Below are 15,949 nucleotides of genomic sequence, written 5' to 3'. Positions count from 1 at the left end.
AAATATCTAGTATATTTATGCAAAAAGCACTTAATTCATACAATTCGTGGGTAAACCTGCCTTTTAATTTTATGACCACTCCCAATTCTTATCCAACAGAATCGGGTTCGTATAAAGCTTTTAACGTTACACAAGGCGCGCGATATCTGAGCTCAACTGCACCGTGGCGGACGTCCACTAGCGCGCCGCCGCAGTGTGCTCTGTGCGCGTCACGAACGACGTGTTCTACGTTGCAAAAGGCTGGCCCAACGCCGAGCACTTACACTCCACTCGGAAGAGCATGGTGCTCGAGACTCCTGGTCCGACGGCGTTGTCGCTGCTCTGGCACGTGAAGGTGTTGTAGTCGAACGAGGAGGGCGGCAGCTGGCTCATGTTCCACGAGAGCAGCGAGGCGACCGAGTGGAAGTGTCCGGCGGCCTCGGGCCGCACCGCGTGGCTGGCGTGGAAGAAGGGCGACTCGTCCAGCGACTCGTTGTTGCGCAGCCAGCGAACCTCGCACACCGGGTCGCACTCGACCACGCACTCGAGCGACACGGCGCTCGCGTTGCGAAGGCTGCCACCCGTCTCCGGCAGGGAGCGCAGGAACGCAGGAGGCGCTGCGGTAGACATACACGCAGCATGGGTGGAGGCAGTCGGTGCGTTGTTTAGAACTACTCGCACTACTCGCGTGCAATGTGTCGGGACAAGTTGACCCATGAGGTCTTGCCCGCTCAATTCTCTGGGCGCAAACATCCTGACGAGGCCTAATAGCATTTAAGTGATCGTAAACTCCGAGTATAGATGTAATTTTGTTCTCACTTGACGTTTCTTTATAAGAAAGCGGAATTATAAATAAATAAGTTTACATCAAGTAAGAAAAAATAGTATCGTTGAAATTAATGGCGCGTCAAGGAAAATGCAAATTTTGGGGGACCTTGAAAAGCACATAGTACGGCAACCTATATAGCAATAAGACTTTCAAGCTAGATCTAGTGACAGAGAACAGAAAGGAACATAGACGAGGGCAGTTAGCTTCCACAGTGTGCGTAAATATTTAAGTGTTAAAGCACGGGAGATGTTCACTACCTCAGGAGAATCGACGTCACGCGCTCATAGTAATTGTAACAATAGTGAGAAATCATTTCCCTTTCACCGCCATTCTCAATGGCCAAGCATCTCGTGACAGTTTCGTTAAGGATAAGCCTACCCTGATATACCTGCCTTTTGTTGTCCTCCTTTCCTACGCAGATAATCACAAAATGAACAAGGGAGGGGAAAACCTCAGGGTGCTTGCCAACGTTTCGACAAGAGGACTTGTCTTCGTGATTATAGATAACCATCTGCCCAGCCTCTCTCTATATCAGACATGGACTTAAATGGAGGTAGTGTCGACATAATGTCGACATAAGGCGGTCCTGAGATACAGTTGACCGGATGGTGATAAGTGCAAGTATTGCTACCATCCTGTGAAGATTCGTTGTTGTTTTCATTTTGGAAAACACCTCTTTTTTTTCGATGAAACGTTGTTTATATTTACGTTCCTTTCGACGCCCTGTACATTAAATATATATGACATGAACATTTCTAGATTTTTTTAAAATGAAATTTCTTCTCCATGCGCCGCAATTTTTGACTGGTAATTCTGGAAATCTACACCTTTATGTACTTTATCGAAATAACATGCTCTTTAAAGTGATCACCATTGTTCTGTTAAAAACCTTGGAAACCTTAGCCTAAATCATTGTCTTAAGGTGATTTAATTCTCTCACCACTCACTTGTCACTCAGAGCATGTTACTAGCTATATTAGCACATGCTTACGCGTATCTTCATAACACACTCCTAAGGAATGACAAAATAAATGAGACTTTGTGACGAACCTCGTGCACACAGAGGCAACTCTGTGCACTTTCATAATCACACCACCCCCAAATTCTCATTGAAGTTTTTCTGGAAAAGACAGAGTTATTTACGGTGCCGTATCTGATTACAAGGAAATAGGAGATGGTTAGAATTACAGCCTCTCGGGGATCAAAAACAACCCAAACTTAAGTTATTCTCTCATTTATCTGTCTCTGCTGAGCACTAATTGTATTCTCGGAGTACATACACGTATCCACACTTTCTGTTGTCGATTTCGAGACACGTTCCACGTGCACTTAAATTCATGATTGGCCAGTTTCTGCACTGGAACCGACCAGCGAAGCAAAACGCGCTTTTCACAAGCCCGTAATTCAAGTACCGTGAAAATAAGTCTCAAATCAAAACGTGTATCTGACGAAGTGCGAAAGCACTTTCATAAGCTTTACGCCTACCACTGCTGTCATACGCCTGCGTACGTGAGTTCGTCGGGTAATAGAAATTGTACGCGTATATGCTTTCACTTCACTCCTCCTCCCCCTCTCCCTTTCATGTCAAAGCGCTTTTTATATTCCTCTCTACACTCGCACTTATTAAGTAACTCTGTGTGGCCCGCCAAAATGTTCTTTTTGTTCGTCCGAAAGTCTTTCCTTTGCAAAAGACGCCTATGTAATTAAATTACTTAAAGCATAAAGAGCTTGGACCGCGAAAAATCCCCATGAAACGGTGCTCTTAAAGTGCTTTTTTTCTTAACCTTGGGGAAGAAGACGGTCAGCGAAGTTTCCTACGTTTGATCTTTCTTAAAGGACAACGCTCTCAATACTGGGTATTTTGTTAGCCTATCAAAAACGGAGTTAATATTCCCGAAGGCGTGTGCTTCACATTGCCGTTAACATCTTTTCAGCCGCTTCATCGCTGTTTTTCTTCGTCGCAGCTATTTAAAACAGTCCAAAATAATAAGACGCCCGGTGCTTCGGTGAAGTGAGCCATAAAGCTAACCGTGTTGAAGTGTTCTTGTTTTGAGAAGGATGTTTACAGTTGGATAGATTTCCGTTCAACTAGCTGACGTTCAAGCTTAACGGTCAGGAACGCCTCTTTTCGGGCTAGAGCTTTGGTTATTGTAGATCACGCGTAGCTTTTCCAAAGTGTGTCTTTTCTGTGACACCTTGTCCAAGTGAGATCGATCACTTTGGATACACCATGATATGCTGGCCTGCAAATCACAGAACGGGCAACTGAACTCTCTGCTTAAATGCAATCGCAAACATTAGCTAATGGCAGCGTCTCTCGCCATCGAAACATCGTGTGTAGCGGATGTTTAAGGTTAGGTTTCCTGAAATACTGGTATGTACGGCTTAGGAGATGGCTAAAACTTTTAATCTGGGACTGTCAGTGGTTAACGTTATATAAACGTCTAGACAGATCAATCATTTAGACAGCGAAAAGACTGTAACCTAGCGCTCGTGTGAGCATCTCAGAAATTTGTCGCCCGAGCGAAGTGAAATCGGTAATATTTAATATTTGCCTGAAAGTTAATTGCTTTTATAGAAAGAACAGAATGAGTCTGCGTAGTTTGTTGCGTGAAAACAGTGTAAGGCTATCATGCAAAGGCAACTATCGCGTCCTTGAATGATGGAAGCTTCTAATGCAGCAATGACATTTCGCCAGCGGCATACGCAGCCTCCGCGGGCAGAACGGGCCGCCTACAGAGTGAGCTGTAAACAGTCGTGCTATCTCCTAGCAAGATTACAACCACTCACTCCTATTCTGCCCAAATGCAACTGCCGGCAGCGTTTGTGAGCGCGGCACAAATGTAATGAGAAAATTGATTAAGAATTATATTAACTGAAGACATAATGGTTACAACAAAGAGCCGCTTAGCTGCACGGCTTAAAATGCTAAGTATACTATTAGAATACCTGGTTGGCTGATTAGTGTTGTGGAATTTTTCTGAAATCAGCTGTCACAACTGGCGCTGTCATGAAGGCGCCACCAGAAATGTTAATTATTTAAATATAGAGGTTCTTTTGGAAACGCCTAGGTCTTTCTACCTCCGTAGTCAGTGGCTTATAAATGTCCCCATTCATACGAAAAATAATAGAAGAGGTGCCACTACAAATTTTGTGCCCGTGCTCCACCCTGTTCTCAGTGAACTCTGTAGTACAAAATGCGGTCCTGGAAACGCATTATAGCCTTATTATATCGCAAAGATAACTGCATCGTCGTCACTATTATAACGTCATCTAGACCAGCTGCACTGTCCAGGTTTGTGCGCATCTCAGACTACTACCGTTACTGCCATGTGCACCAAAGAAAAAAACACTAAATCCCAATGCAGGCGAGAAGCCACCTATTGCATGACGTTGCACTATGTGAAATTACGATTTCAAAGATTACACTAGCTTTAGAACAAAATACTACTGAACAACATTCCCCCGCAAGGTATTCCATCTACGCAAGACACAAGACTCAACATAATGGTCACCTTGCAGTCCTCTTCCCAGAATGCTTCGCGCTTGCCCTAACGTTAGCCACTGCTGGAATACGCAAAGCATTCGCTTAACGACGCCCACATTTCCACGTCTTTCGCACCGACAACGGCGCGCACAGTTAGCTCCGCCTTCCTCACCTAGAGTGCTTGCTGTAACCACAGCAGCAGTGCAGTTTTCGAGTCCCCCTCTTAGGCTTCCGTGCATTTCGGTGCTTCGCTACACGACCAGCAAAAAATTAAGAAGGGCGAACCGGAAAGTTGTGCCCTTGATTCTGCCATTTCTGCCCGACAGAACACTTGACGCTGCCTTAGTGTGCACGGCACGTAATGAAAATTGGGCACGCCTCGCAAGCGCGGTTTGGGTGATTCGCCGCCGCCACTTCTCTCTGCGCCATTAGGCTGAGCTCCTATTCTTTCGGTCGAGTACTCCCAACGGCGCTAATATATCGTCCCTTGCTTTGTTACTTTCTTTGCGGTTACCACGAACCTTATGTGTGACACATATGTTTATGATCGCACTCAGAATTCATGGGGGCAAGCAAGTTGAAGACACTCTTCTTGAACAGCGTAAGAAATTAAAAAAGCAATGCATGGACAGTCTTCCTTTCAACAGCGCTTGCGTTCGACGGGTCCTAAATTAGAATATACAACCCTTACTACGGCACTAGCATTTGGAAATGCCTGGGTTTCGAGTAGCGGTGTGAAAGTCCTTTGAACCGGCAAACACTTTGCATTATAATTGAAGAGCACCTCAGTGTGCACACATTCTTTGTCCGTGTGATGCTGCGCTTAATTTGCTTTTGAATCACCAGCAATTGCTTAAGCCAGATATTTGCTCCCAGCTAAATTTTCCTGCGCGTTTTGCAACAGACGCTGAAACACCTTTGCCTTTTAATTGCTCAGCTTCCGCGATGGACCGGCATTGGAAGTAGAGAACTCAATAATCTCCAGAAAGAGCAGTCGGCTTATCTGACATTGAACACGGTAGCCTTCGTAAGGCCGTCACGTTTTGCTGGCTAAACGCAAACAGTCTGCCTTATCGAATGCATAAGTCTTCCCTGGAGTAAAAAAGAAATACGGTTTTGAGTCCGAAGTGAATTTAACAGCGACTTAAAACATGATGATGAATATGAATTATTATGGCGCAAGGGCATCAATGACCAAAGAGGGTCATGGCACAAGGTATTTTTGACTACTCAAAGTGGGGCAAAGACCCATTTTCCAAGCATTTCACCCCAGATAACCCGAGCACCAGGCTACGGAAAAGCTTGCACCAATTGTATCACGAGTGGGTACCCGGCGGCACTCGAAATCGAACCCCTCACCTCCCGCATACGAGGCGAATGCCCAAACACTTGTCCGCCGGTGCGGATCCGTCTTAAAACAATTTAAAGACATATTATGTGTGAACGTTTCAGCGCAATATTTCTGCGTCAACAGGATACACTCCGAATTTCTAATGCTCCGCGATCCAGAGCGTTTATATATGAATCAGCATTCTGTTCACTTTTGGTGCGAACTTCAGCTTTACCTGGTACGTACATCACGACGATTACTAATAAGAGCACGTTAACATCATTGTTTGTGCGCCCCAAGGAGGCGGCTTTTAACAAGGGTTTAGTATTCATGACAGGAAAAAAAAAATTCTGCCCTCCAATGAAGGGGTTACCCTGTCTGCGTACGAAACTTGTCGGTCGGCGACCGTAACGGTGACCAACGCAACTCCTGGCGCCAGTGCCGCCATGTCTCATCCGCTTCTCGCTCTGCATAATCAACGAATGACGAATCGATGGCGCAATATTCTAGCCGCCGCTAGTGCTTTTGCTGGGATGATACCGGTCGGCTCGTGTGTCTCACTACGCGTGATTGCCGTGGGCGGTGAGCTTCTGCGCAATCAGCTACGGGGCCCGGTATATAAATACCTTCCGACCGCATTACCAAAAGGTATACGTGAAGTTGGGTACGTGCTTCAGGTTGAGTGGGAATTCGAGCGTCTAATAAAGGTGCGGGTCGAGGTAGAAAAGAAAAGAAAATGTCAGTCCGAAGCTTTCCGCTTCATTTAGTGAGCGCTCGTGTTCGCGACCATTCAAATTTCTGAAAGCTATCTCTATCATCCGAACCTGCTTTAACTTTTCATTCATTCAGATCTTTGCCGTTGCTATTTGATAGGAATTGTTTAGCTAATGGATCTGAAATTCTGCTTCTGGATGCCGTCGCACTAACACTAGCTTCTCATAACGGAGACCGCGAGTTCAAGGAGCCTCTGGATTGAGAACACGCACCTAGAGTTCTGAATTTTTAATTTATTAATTTGAAAAGCATGTTCTTGCGCAAGAAGACGATGGACGACACGCATAACAGGCCGAAGAAGCAAGCAGGTTGGCGCATGCTGCTGACGTCATTTCTCCGAAGCGAAGACATTACGCGGCCTCCATATTATAACTCGATAGAAAGGCGCCTTTCAGGCCTCTTTCACTCTCATCGCACTGAAAATATTTTTAAAAGGACTGTTCGAGATGAACAGCCCAGCATTAAACATCTTTCTCTTTACAAAAAGCGCAGTTCTTGACGGTCTGCAGTACACTTAACGCTCACTGCAACCTAGTCGACCGGAAAGAGTAGTCAGCATATGCGGACTGAATGGAGGCGTTTAGCGTCGGCGTGCTGGTATAAAGGCACAGCTTGATCACTCTGAGAAATTACCCTTCCTTTACAGCCTTCAACGACGATGTATAAATAGCTGACTGATATATTCCGTAAGTAAATATTTTGAGTATGATCATTTCAGAAACCGAAAGCACGCACCACGCCTGTTTAAACGCCTGCCTGGGAGATATGAATTTTTGACGTATAACTGTAGGATACTCCGGCCGTTAGAGAATTTAGTCATTTCAGATTTAGCCACAGCAACTCCAGGTCCTAAAGAAAACAGCAACATTGTAAAGATTTGTTTCGGAATTATGAAATAACACTGAACACGGGGGCGCTTCACATGCTATTTGCTCAGCGTAATGAATTCCAAAATAACGAACGGCTGCTTTGCATGGAACAGTCGGGAGCAAAGCGATTAGTAACTAACGGTTGAAGTTGCAACACTTTCAGATTAAGGGGTTATGTTCGATTGGTCAGCGTGCTGTCAGCAAGATATTTGCGACTGTACCTCAACCCATGTACGACTACAGTTCTCCAGAAACCACCCAGAAACAACGGGAAGTCAACTGCTGCGCGCAATCCGCGTTTTAGTTCAATTTCCCAGGGGTATCTGATTATTCTGCTTGAGCCTTCTATTTCAACAGTGGGAGCATGAGTCCGACAACGACCTGTCCAGCATTCCTTTGCAGCTGCTTACCAAACGCTGACCATATACTGATTTACAGAAATTTGTCGACTAGTTGAAAAGTTGAAAATAATAAAGAGCGTGAGCGTTGATGCATTTAAAACATCGCTGTAACAGGCCTCTTTTGTTTAATTTTCCTCTGACGTAGAAAAATATTGGGGGGGGGGGGGGGGGAACCACCTCGCTCGCAAAAAAGTATTGGGCGAGTCCTGGTTTGGAGCGAGTCCTCAGAACTCGTTACACCTTCCCCAGAACGACTGCGAATGAGCGAGCGGAAGAAAAATATGAAGGCAAATGTGTCTGGGTGGGGTCTCAAGGAACGCTGTGGTAAATCCAGCCATCCTGGAGCGCGGGCTTGTGTAAGGCAATCTGCGCAAAGGGCTTGTAGGGCGGGTGGGGAGTGGAGCAGGGCTCCTACACGAACGCCACCGGCGGTACGAGCAGCGATGAAAAAGTCTTGGGGCCGGACGGGTCCAGGGGGGGGGGGGGGGGGGGGGAGTGCGGAAAGCGGGGGAGGGAAATGGGCAGGACCAACGGTTCCGAAGAGAGAGAGAGAGAGAGAAAGAAAAGGAGGAGCGGCCGCCGGTTCATCGCTCCCAAATTGTGCACTCCGTCCAATAAATCACACAGCTATCGCGCGTTGCGCCCAGCAAAACCCGCCGGCGCGTGCGGTAGCCACAGGAACGGCGCGATTTCGAAGCTTCGCCGCAGCAGAGCGCAAGGCGAAGGGTGGAAGGCTGAAAAATCTCACCGAGCACTGAAGAATGGCGGTAGGAAGGGTGGGCGTTAGGATCGGTGGGAAAGGAGGGTGGTGAAGTGGGAGGGGGGGGGGGGGGGGTGAAAGAGAGGCCGATTTGCAGAAAGCGGTAACGGAATTCGCCACGCATGCATGCATGTGTCTCGGAGAGAGGGGACAACGCGTCGAACGCGACCGCTCAACTACTGCCCGCTGCAGCGCTGTCGTTTCCGTGCTCCCTTAGCTCCCGACGCCGACTCCCGTTATTTCCCGGTCCCCTCCCCTTTTTCACTCACTCCCTTTCCCGAATGCCTCCACGGGTCGCCCGGTTTCGTCGATAAGCGGGGACTGCGAGCCGTGCGAACTCGCGAGTTGCGACACATCGGTTCTGTCGTCCGGCGTCCTGGTCGAAGTTGCTTATCTGCTTCAATCTATCCGTGGCGTCGCGCTTCGGACGGCGATAGCGGCAGTCAGTCGCCGTGTCTGGTTGGTTAGCCCCGCTGCGATACGTCATGTCGAATGAGTTCCGTGTTTCGTTGAAGCTATTTGGAAACTCGTTTGCGGCTTGCTAAATGGCTTAGTTGCAGCCTATGCAGGGGAAGTGCACGCGAAGCGAAAAAAAAAATGTTAGGCGAATCTCAGCGAACATGAAGCGGCACAGAAAGTCAGGCTTGAAACATAAACATGGCATTATCCTCCACATGGCAGGTGGCTGCAGATCGAAAAATTGGTGGAGAGATCTTTGTAACGCCAGAAGGATTGCGCTACAAAGATCGAATTCTATAAATTTAGTATAATTACCTCGTTCAAAGCAGTCTTTCATGTTCACCTTTAAAAAAGCAATTGACGCGGAACCGGTTCTCTCCCCAGCAATCAGCAGCCTTTCCTTATGCTTTTAGAAAAGAGATGCTTTGAGTGAAAAATTATGATCGGAAATGCAGTCACATTACTGCTTACCAGTGCCATTGTAACCATCCTAGATTTATCCAGCTGCTTCTCTATGTGGATGGCTGTAAGCGACATAGTCCAAAAATTTTTTTCAGTCCCGTATTGTCGCTTCTTCGTTTCAAAGTAAATGCTCTTCCTCTAATACATCCCAACCACACATATTTTCAACATTGTGATTGACGTTTGCAGAAAACCTTCCGGGGCGAAGCTGTCGTAGCTGTCGAAAGCGACAGCACCGGCCGAGTAAAGGGAATGAGAACAGTCTAGAATATGGCTCGACTCATAAAGATTCTTAACGCATAGAGCATTCAGCTGAGGCACACTGGTTGAGCTTTTCCTGGCTGAAAATCTCACGGCGAATATTGATTGGTCCATAGCTAATGGGAACTGTCCCCACGCGTGCAAAACAGCCAATCATAGAGGAACACTGATGCTTATGAGATCGCACGCGTCACCAAGAAGACACCGCAACGTCAAAAATGCCTATTAAGCCAATCAGTGCATCATAGCATTCTTTACCAGCACACCGTCGAAACACCGATTAAGTTTTGTTGCCTTGTCATTATTATCGTTTAAAGCGGTTCCTGTACAACCGGTGTGCTTCCAGCTAAGCAAACGGGATGCAAGCAAAAATAAGTAATCGCTCTTAACAAAGCCGCCAGATATGGCGAATGGGTTCAACTTCGGAAACCCAACAAATCCCTAACAACTGTGTGGAATTGCGATTGGAATCAAAAGAAGCAAAAGCGGTTTAACAGCAACTATTTTCTCACAAATGAAACATTGAACACGAAAAAATTCTTATCTGCAAACAAATCAGGGCTAGCGGCAGAGGTTGGACGTTTTAGTACGGTTACTGCACCAAGTCAGTCTTGCCTCGTCCGAGTTAAGTCCCTTATCGCTTTGAACTGCCCATCTGTTATTAATGACCTGAGTTTGGAACTCAAGTGTCCATTAAATATTCTCGGAGAAAAGAGGAAATCCGAAACTGCGCCATGCTAGCAAACAGCCCCAGCTATTGGGCCGCTTACGCGGGACGCAAAAGCATAGGTTCCGTCTGTTTTGATACGGGGGCTCCCTCAGCAAAATCCCATGCTTTCATTTATGCCAGCAACTCTTCCGTGTTGACTCGAGTCCTCTCCGTGCTACATCCTGAACTCTTTGGAATGTTCCCTTGCTAGTAAATCTTCATTTCACTATGCATGTGTCATTTTCTCATTTTTATTCCTCTGCCCTCTAGTAGTGTGCACCACAATAAAAGCTGAAACTACAGCTGTTGCGATGAGCCTGGACAACTAACTGTCCTGCCACAGGGTCACTCCTCACACTCCTCAATCAGCATGGCCTTTCATCAAGCCTCGTATTTTCTCAGCTGTCTTTCTCCAGCAACGTTTACGATTGATAATCTGATAGTTCGATCATTTTATCGCCAATAAAAACTTACCTGATGTTGAGGAATCACACAATTTTGTCACTTTTGTCAGCTTGCTACAAGAGGTTAATCGTAGCCAGACCCCTTTTGTTAGGCTGCTAGGACAGCAAGCGGAATTGAACTTAACAGCGTATTTAACTCGCCACGTTGTCTTAAGTGACGTCAGCTTTCGGCTGCTAATTCTAATGTCGCAGGTTCGATCTCGATCACAGCGGCCGTATTTTAATAGGGGCCAAATACAAAAGCTCCCGTGTGGTGTGCGATGTCAGCGCATGTCAAAGAGCCCCGTGTGTAATTAGTACGGCACCCTCCACCACGGGGTACCACGTAGCCCATAGAAGCGCCGTTCCGGGACGTTAAACTGCACTATTTTTAATTTAAATGCTTTTTGGAGCACATTATCATCTTGTGTTTAAGTGAAGCTCAGTAATGATAAGGGCTGTTTTAAGAAGTACATAAAAGTACTACGAGCCAATGTAAGTCTGAATATGCGCGGTTGGTGTCCAAGGTCCGCCGAAAAGCCGCACTGTCTCGTCCCGCGCTAAAATCAGGCACAAACTTGCTACCGCTAAACTCACTCAGCACTGCATCACTTTGCTCACACCGGGCACGGTTATACCAGCCTCGAAGGGAGCAAGAGGTACGAGGGCAGCGGAACGAGATCCTCGGGGCGACAGGCTTCATAATGAATGATGCGATTCCGTCCCTAAGCTCCGCTAATTGCTGATCGGTACGACGCCAGTTCGGTCCGCTGAATGGGCCTTCTGCAGGATACGATAAGCGATTACCGGCTCGCTTCCTGCAGCCCTCTGTGCCTTCGCCAGCGTTAAAGCTTCCGAAAATCTAGCGTTCCGAGCGGGCAGTGGAAATTTGAGTGCGTTTGGACCGTGGATTATTTCTGGCAGTTCACGCTATCTCCAAACTCCTCTGACATTGTTCATTCGCTCATCTCGGCAATTCTCACCGTTGTTTTACACTTGAGCGTTTTTTTATTATCATTGGTGAGAGCACCGCGCACTTTGTTGCGTAACTTCACTCAAAGAATTAGCGAATACTAGTTGTTTGAGGGTTGCTATCTAACCGGTGCACGCTTCAGTACGCGGATTTTTTTCCTGGTTTGATCCCCGCTCGTTAATTTGATATGTTTTCCAAATAGAAAGGTGCCGAAAGCAGTAATTTCTCATACTGCGAAAAATTGCTGGAATGCTAGAATAATGACAAAACCCTTGCCCAGAGGACAAGACGAATGATAACCACTTTCCCGCATTGGCCTAAGAACTTTAATTTTGTACATCCTTCAACTGAAAACGCAAGAACGAATGCATGCAACAAGGCAGCATAGCAATTCATGTCCAGAAGCGGGCTGAATAGTGACATCAAAGCTGCCTCAGACAGCATACCCTCACATGCTGTTGAATTTGGTGATCATCCCTCTGACAGCATAACAAAAAGCATGCTTTAACCGAATTCCACGGCATTTCCGCTCAATGATAACGTAAGCCACCGGTACTCAAAACCAATGTTATGCTGCAGAGGCTTGAAAGGGAGAAGACCATCTAGTTTTCTAAAGCCATCTTTCTTTCAAAGCTTCTTGCTGGGTTACCTTCCTTGAAAACATATGTGCCCTTGCATGCGGCATCTCTCCCATATATATATATATATATATATATATATATATATATATATATATATATATATATATATATATATGAAATGAGGGTCCCGTTTGACAAACATATTAAGGAAGGTTTGGGTGACTGTTGGCTTCCTTAATATATATATATATATATATATATATATATATATATATATATATATATATATATATATATATATATATATATATATATATATATATATATATATATATATATATATATATATATATATATATATATATATATATATATATATATATTGCAAGATTCCGCTATTGAGCAAACGTTATTTTCTTCCCGAATGACAAAGTAACCGTGGAACGAAAGTAAATATACAGACATTGTTCATCCTTTTCCTCTCCTTTCATGCGCTCCGATGAAAGCCTACCCGCACTGGTTTATTGAGTATGCCAAGAAGAATGCTGCCCCGTTCAGGAAACGAAGAAATGATACCGCGAAGATGAGGTACGAAGTGAAGAGGCATACCTCTGAAACACGGGTACTCGTGGGTTGTCGCGGAGCGAAGACGCGTGTGCGCACGGTGCTCTTAATCATTCCCTTCCTTTCTGTGGTTGTTTTTTTTTTATCTCCGGATCACCGCGCAGTTCTGGACGCGCACTGCTAAACACGGCCTGCCCCCGGAGAAACCATGCCCACTCCGTCCAATCTTGCAAAGTGAAGCTCCAAGTACGCCATGTCGTGTCGACAACGCCTAAACATGACTTTTTTGTCAGAAGGCAAGCCTCGAGGCAGGTCGTGAAATAAAGCAAGCATGATGCAGGTCGCGCTGTAATGATAGGCCGCGCGACGCTGTGTGTAGGAACTTCGCTCTCGCCTCATTCCGGGGTTCGTCACTGGCTGCGTCATCAAGAGACAGGGCTACACGCGCACGCGCCTGCGACTGTACTAAGGCGTAATTAATTTATAATTACGCATGTTACCTGGGAGATCCTGATTGAAGCGAAAAGACGCCGCAGCGACTGGCATGCTTGTTATTACATGCGACGTACTCTGTTGATGGTCGCCATGGCAGCGCGTCGGTGCGATAGGGCAAGAGAAGAACGTATACGGCGCTCTCCAATGACGAAAGGCAAAAATTAGGGCGAAGTGGGAGATAGCAGGCTCATTGCATTGCAATAGCATCTCCATCGGCGTGCACGTGCCAGTGTTGTTGCTGTTGTCTCGTGCGATAAAATATTGACTTAAACGAGAGGCCTAAATTAAAGCCCCCGCGTGCGTTCTCTTTTACGCGAAGAAAAGTTTGCTAATATCGCATGCGTGGTGGTGGGTAAGAACACACCACTAATGAAGCATTCCACTTGATACACGTGAGTGCACAGCTGTATGTTGAGCATACTATGTATACATGTATACGCAATATCATCAAAAAGAAAGCAAAAGATCACTCACTGCGCTTAAACCCCTCAATTTGTTTTAGTTGACTAATTGAGTAGCGACCTCAAAATATCGCTGCCGTATTGGCAACCTCGACTCTGTGAAGATTTTGAAATTTTAAGCATCATCGCTTGTTCATAAAGGTAACAGGTAGCCACAAATGCGTCTAAGATACCATCCTACCATATGTGCTACCATCTGAACTACCATCTGCGGTATACAGTAAACGCAGAGTGCCCTGACTAGGCGCCGCTGCTAGTAACTGATGCGAACAAATGTCAAAGGTACGCTCACTCATTTGTGAAGGATACGCTACATTGGCTAAGTGGATGAGGAAATCATTTAAAACATGCTTCGACTACGCTATGAAAAAATAGGCAATTGTTCTCAAAGCAGGTGCCTGAAGTATTTAACTCAGGTATGAGGCTAGAATATTTGTCTTCGCACTGCAAATAGATGGCTGCTTGCAACCTCCGTTTCTTTGTCGCTCATTAAGACACGACGGTTACAGACGAACTTGAGAAATGTGATCCGCGCCTTCGCACATTTGCTGGCAAGGAAAATTCTGGACTCCAAAAGCTCCGACGAAGGCTGAATACTTGCTCGCATTACTACAATCAAATCTCCCGGCAATTTGTTGGTATTTTACTGAGGCCTTGTGTTTCGCCGTAGTTTATGATAATGGTACTGTTTTGTAGCTTAATTAGTACTTGCTCGCAAAAGCGAAACCGCAGATTCAGGCACTCCACGTGAGACAAAATTTGCGCTCATAAGCAAACAATTCAGTGCTTTTCCTCTGCATTTTTTTGTACTGGTATACTGCCTAACTTCCTGCTTCCATCAAATGCAAGCGAGACGGGTATATGCCAGTCTTCGGAGATAAGTTTCGCCAAAGCACGATTGCTATTGCTTTATTTTACTGAGTGCAAAACTGTCACTTGGTTAGGTGTAACTAGCTGGAAATACTTTTTGACTTCCTCGAGCTCTCCTCATTGCATTGAATGGAATAACTGTGATACGCAAACGCGGCATTCGTGTTGATCACGTAGTCTCAAAAGGCAGCCAGACTAAGTGAAGTGCTACGTTTTGAGCGCTCATTCTTTCGATACATTCGGTAATAGCTGCGATGATTTATGTCGCTCGTGAGCCGTACCCACGATTGAAATAAAGTAATTCATTTTAAAAGTGGGAAATATAGTGCACTTTACTGCTCAAAATACCTGCACAAAATGCGACATTCACTTCCGATGGATTAATGCTTTCCTTTAAGCATAGCTGCCACCTAACCTGCAATGCAAGTTTTTTATGCAGGTATTTAGGACTCTCCACTTACTACTATGAGCAGCATGCACCAGTAGTGCCCATATAAAAGGTAAATGCTGTATACCGTCTACCAGTGAAGGGAACAAAATAAAGCTAAGGAGGCTTCATTTTGAAATGAGAAACTTTGCATAAACCGTTTGTTTAGCGGCTGCGTACTGGGATACTAGTTGGCAGTAGCAACTAAGACAAGTAAACTTTTCAGGACTTCATCAACAAAACGCGAGCTAATAATAGGAAAGCGCGCAGGGAAGACAAAACACTGCTTTCAATTTCAGCACCATGCCTTTAGTGTTTAAAACGCACTCCTGAACGCGCACCTAAAGTACTTGCTTTTCACGGGATTAAAAAATGGGCAAATATTAAGATAAATTTAAAACAAAGCCATTTACTTTTTAGTCCTATATAGCGTACACGAGCACAGGGCCAGTTTTCACCGCTCGACGTGTACAAAGCTAAAATTTGGGGAGCTAATTGATCATTTCGGAGTTTATATTAGATCAGAAAAAAAGGCACAGTTTTGGAACTGCTTCGTTTTAATTTACTGGCATTGCGAATAATATAAAGATTTAGTATAGGGTAACCCTATCCTTTTGAGGAATAGCGGAATAGCGGGACGCTACTGCGCACGCGCGGAACACTAATGTGCCTTGGGTGCTTCGGTGAGCGGGCGACGCTAACGCTAAATCAGCGAAATAGCATGGCCCCATAACGCCGGACAGCGTAGGCAACATGGCGGCGCCCGTTGAAGCGGAGCTTCTCGCTTCACCACCGATTCGTTGTGCTCGGTACTC

At 45.7% G+C, this 15,949-nt stretch overlaps 1 protein-coding gene across 2 annotated transcripts in view; it reads right to left on the bottom strand.

Moving 5' to 3' along the window:
- LOC144093604 (B-cell receptor CD22-like) overlaps positions 1 to 15,949 on the bottom strand; it is a 208,997-nt gene that overhangs the window by 39,122 nt on the left and 153,926 nt on the right. For both annotated transcript variants that reach the window (XM_077627163.1, XM_077627162.1), the window contains exon 8: positions 264 to 596. In XM_077627163.1, the coding sequence (XP_077483289.1) occupies positions 264 to 596 (333 nt within the window). The remainder of the gene's footprint in view (positions 1 to 263; positions 597 to 15,949) is intronic.

This window comes from Amblyomma americanum, chromosome 6, assembly GCF_052857255.1.
Source record: "Amblyomma americanum isolate KBUSLIRL-KWMA chromosome 6, ASM5285725v1, whole genome shotgun sequence".
NCBI lineage: Eukaryota > Metazoa > Arthropoda > Arachnida > Ixodida > Ixodidae > Amblyomma > Amblyomma americanum.
This window is presented reverse-complemented; position numbering and strand designations above follow the sequence as displayed.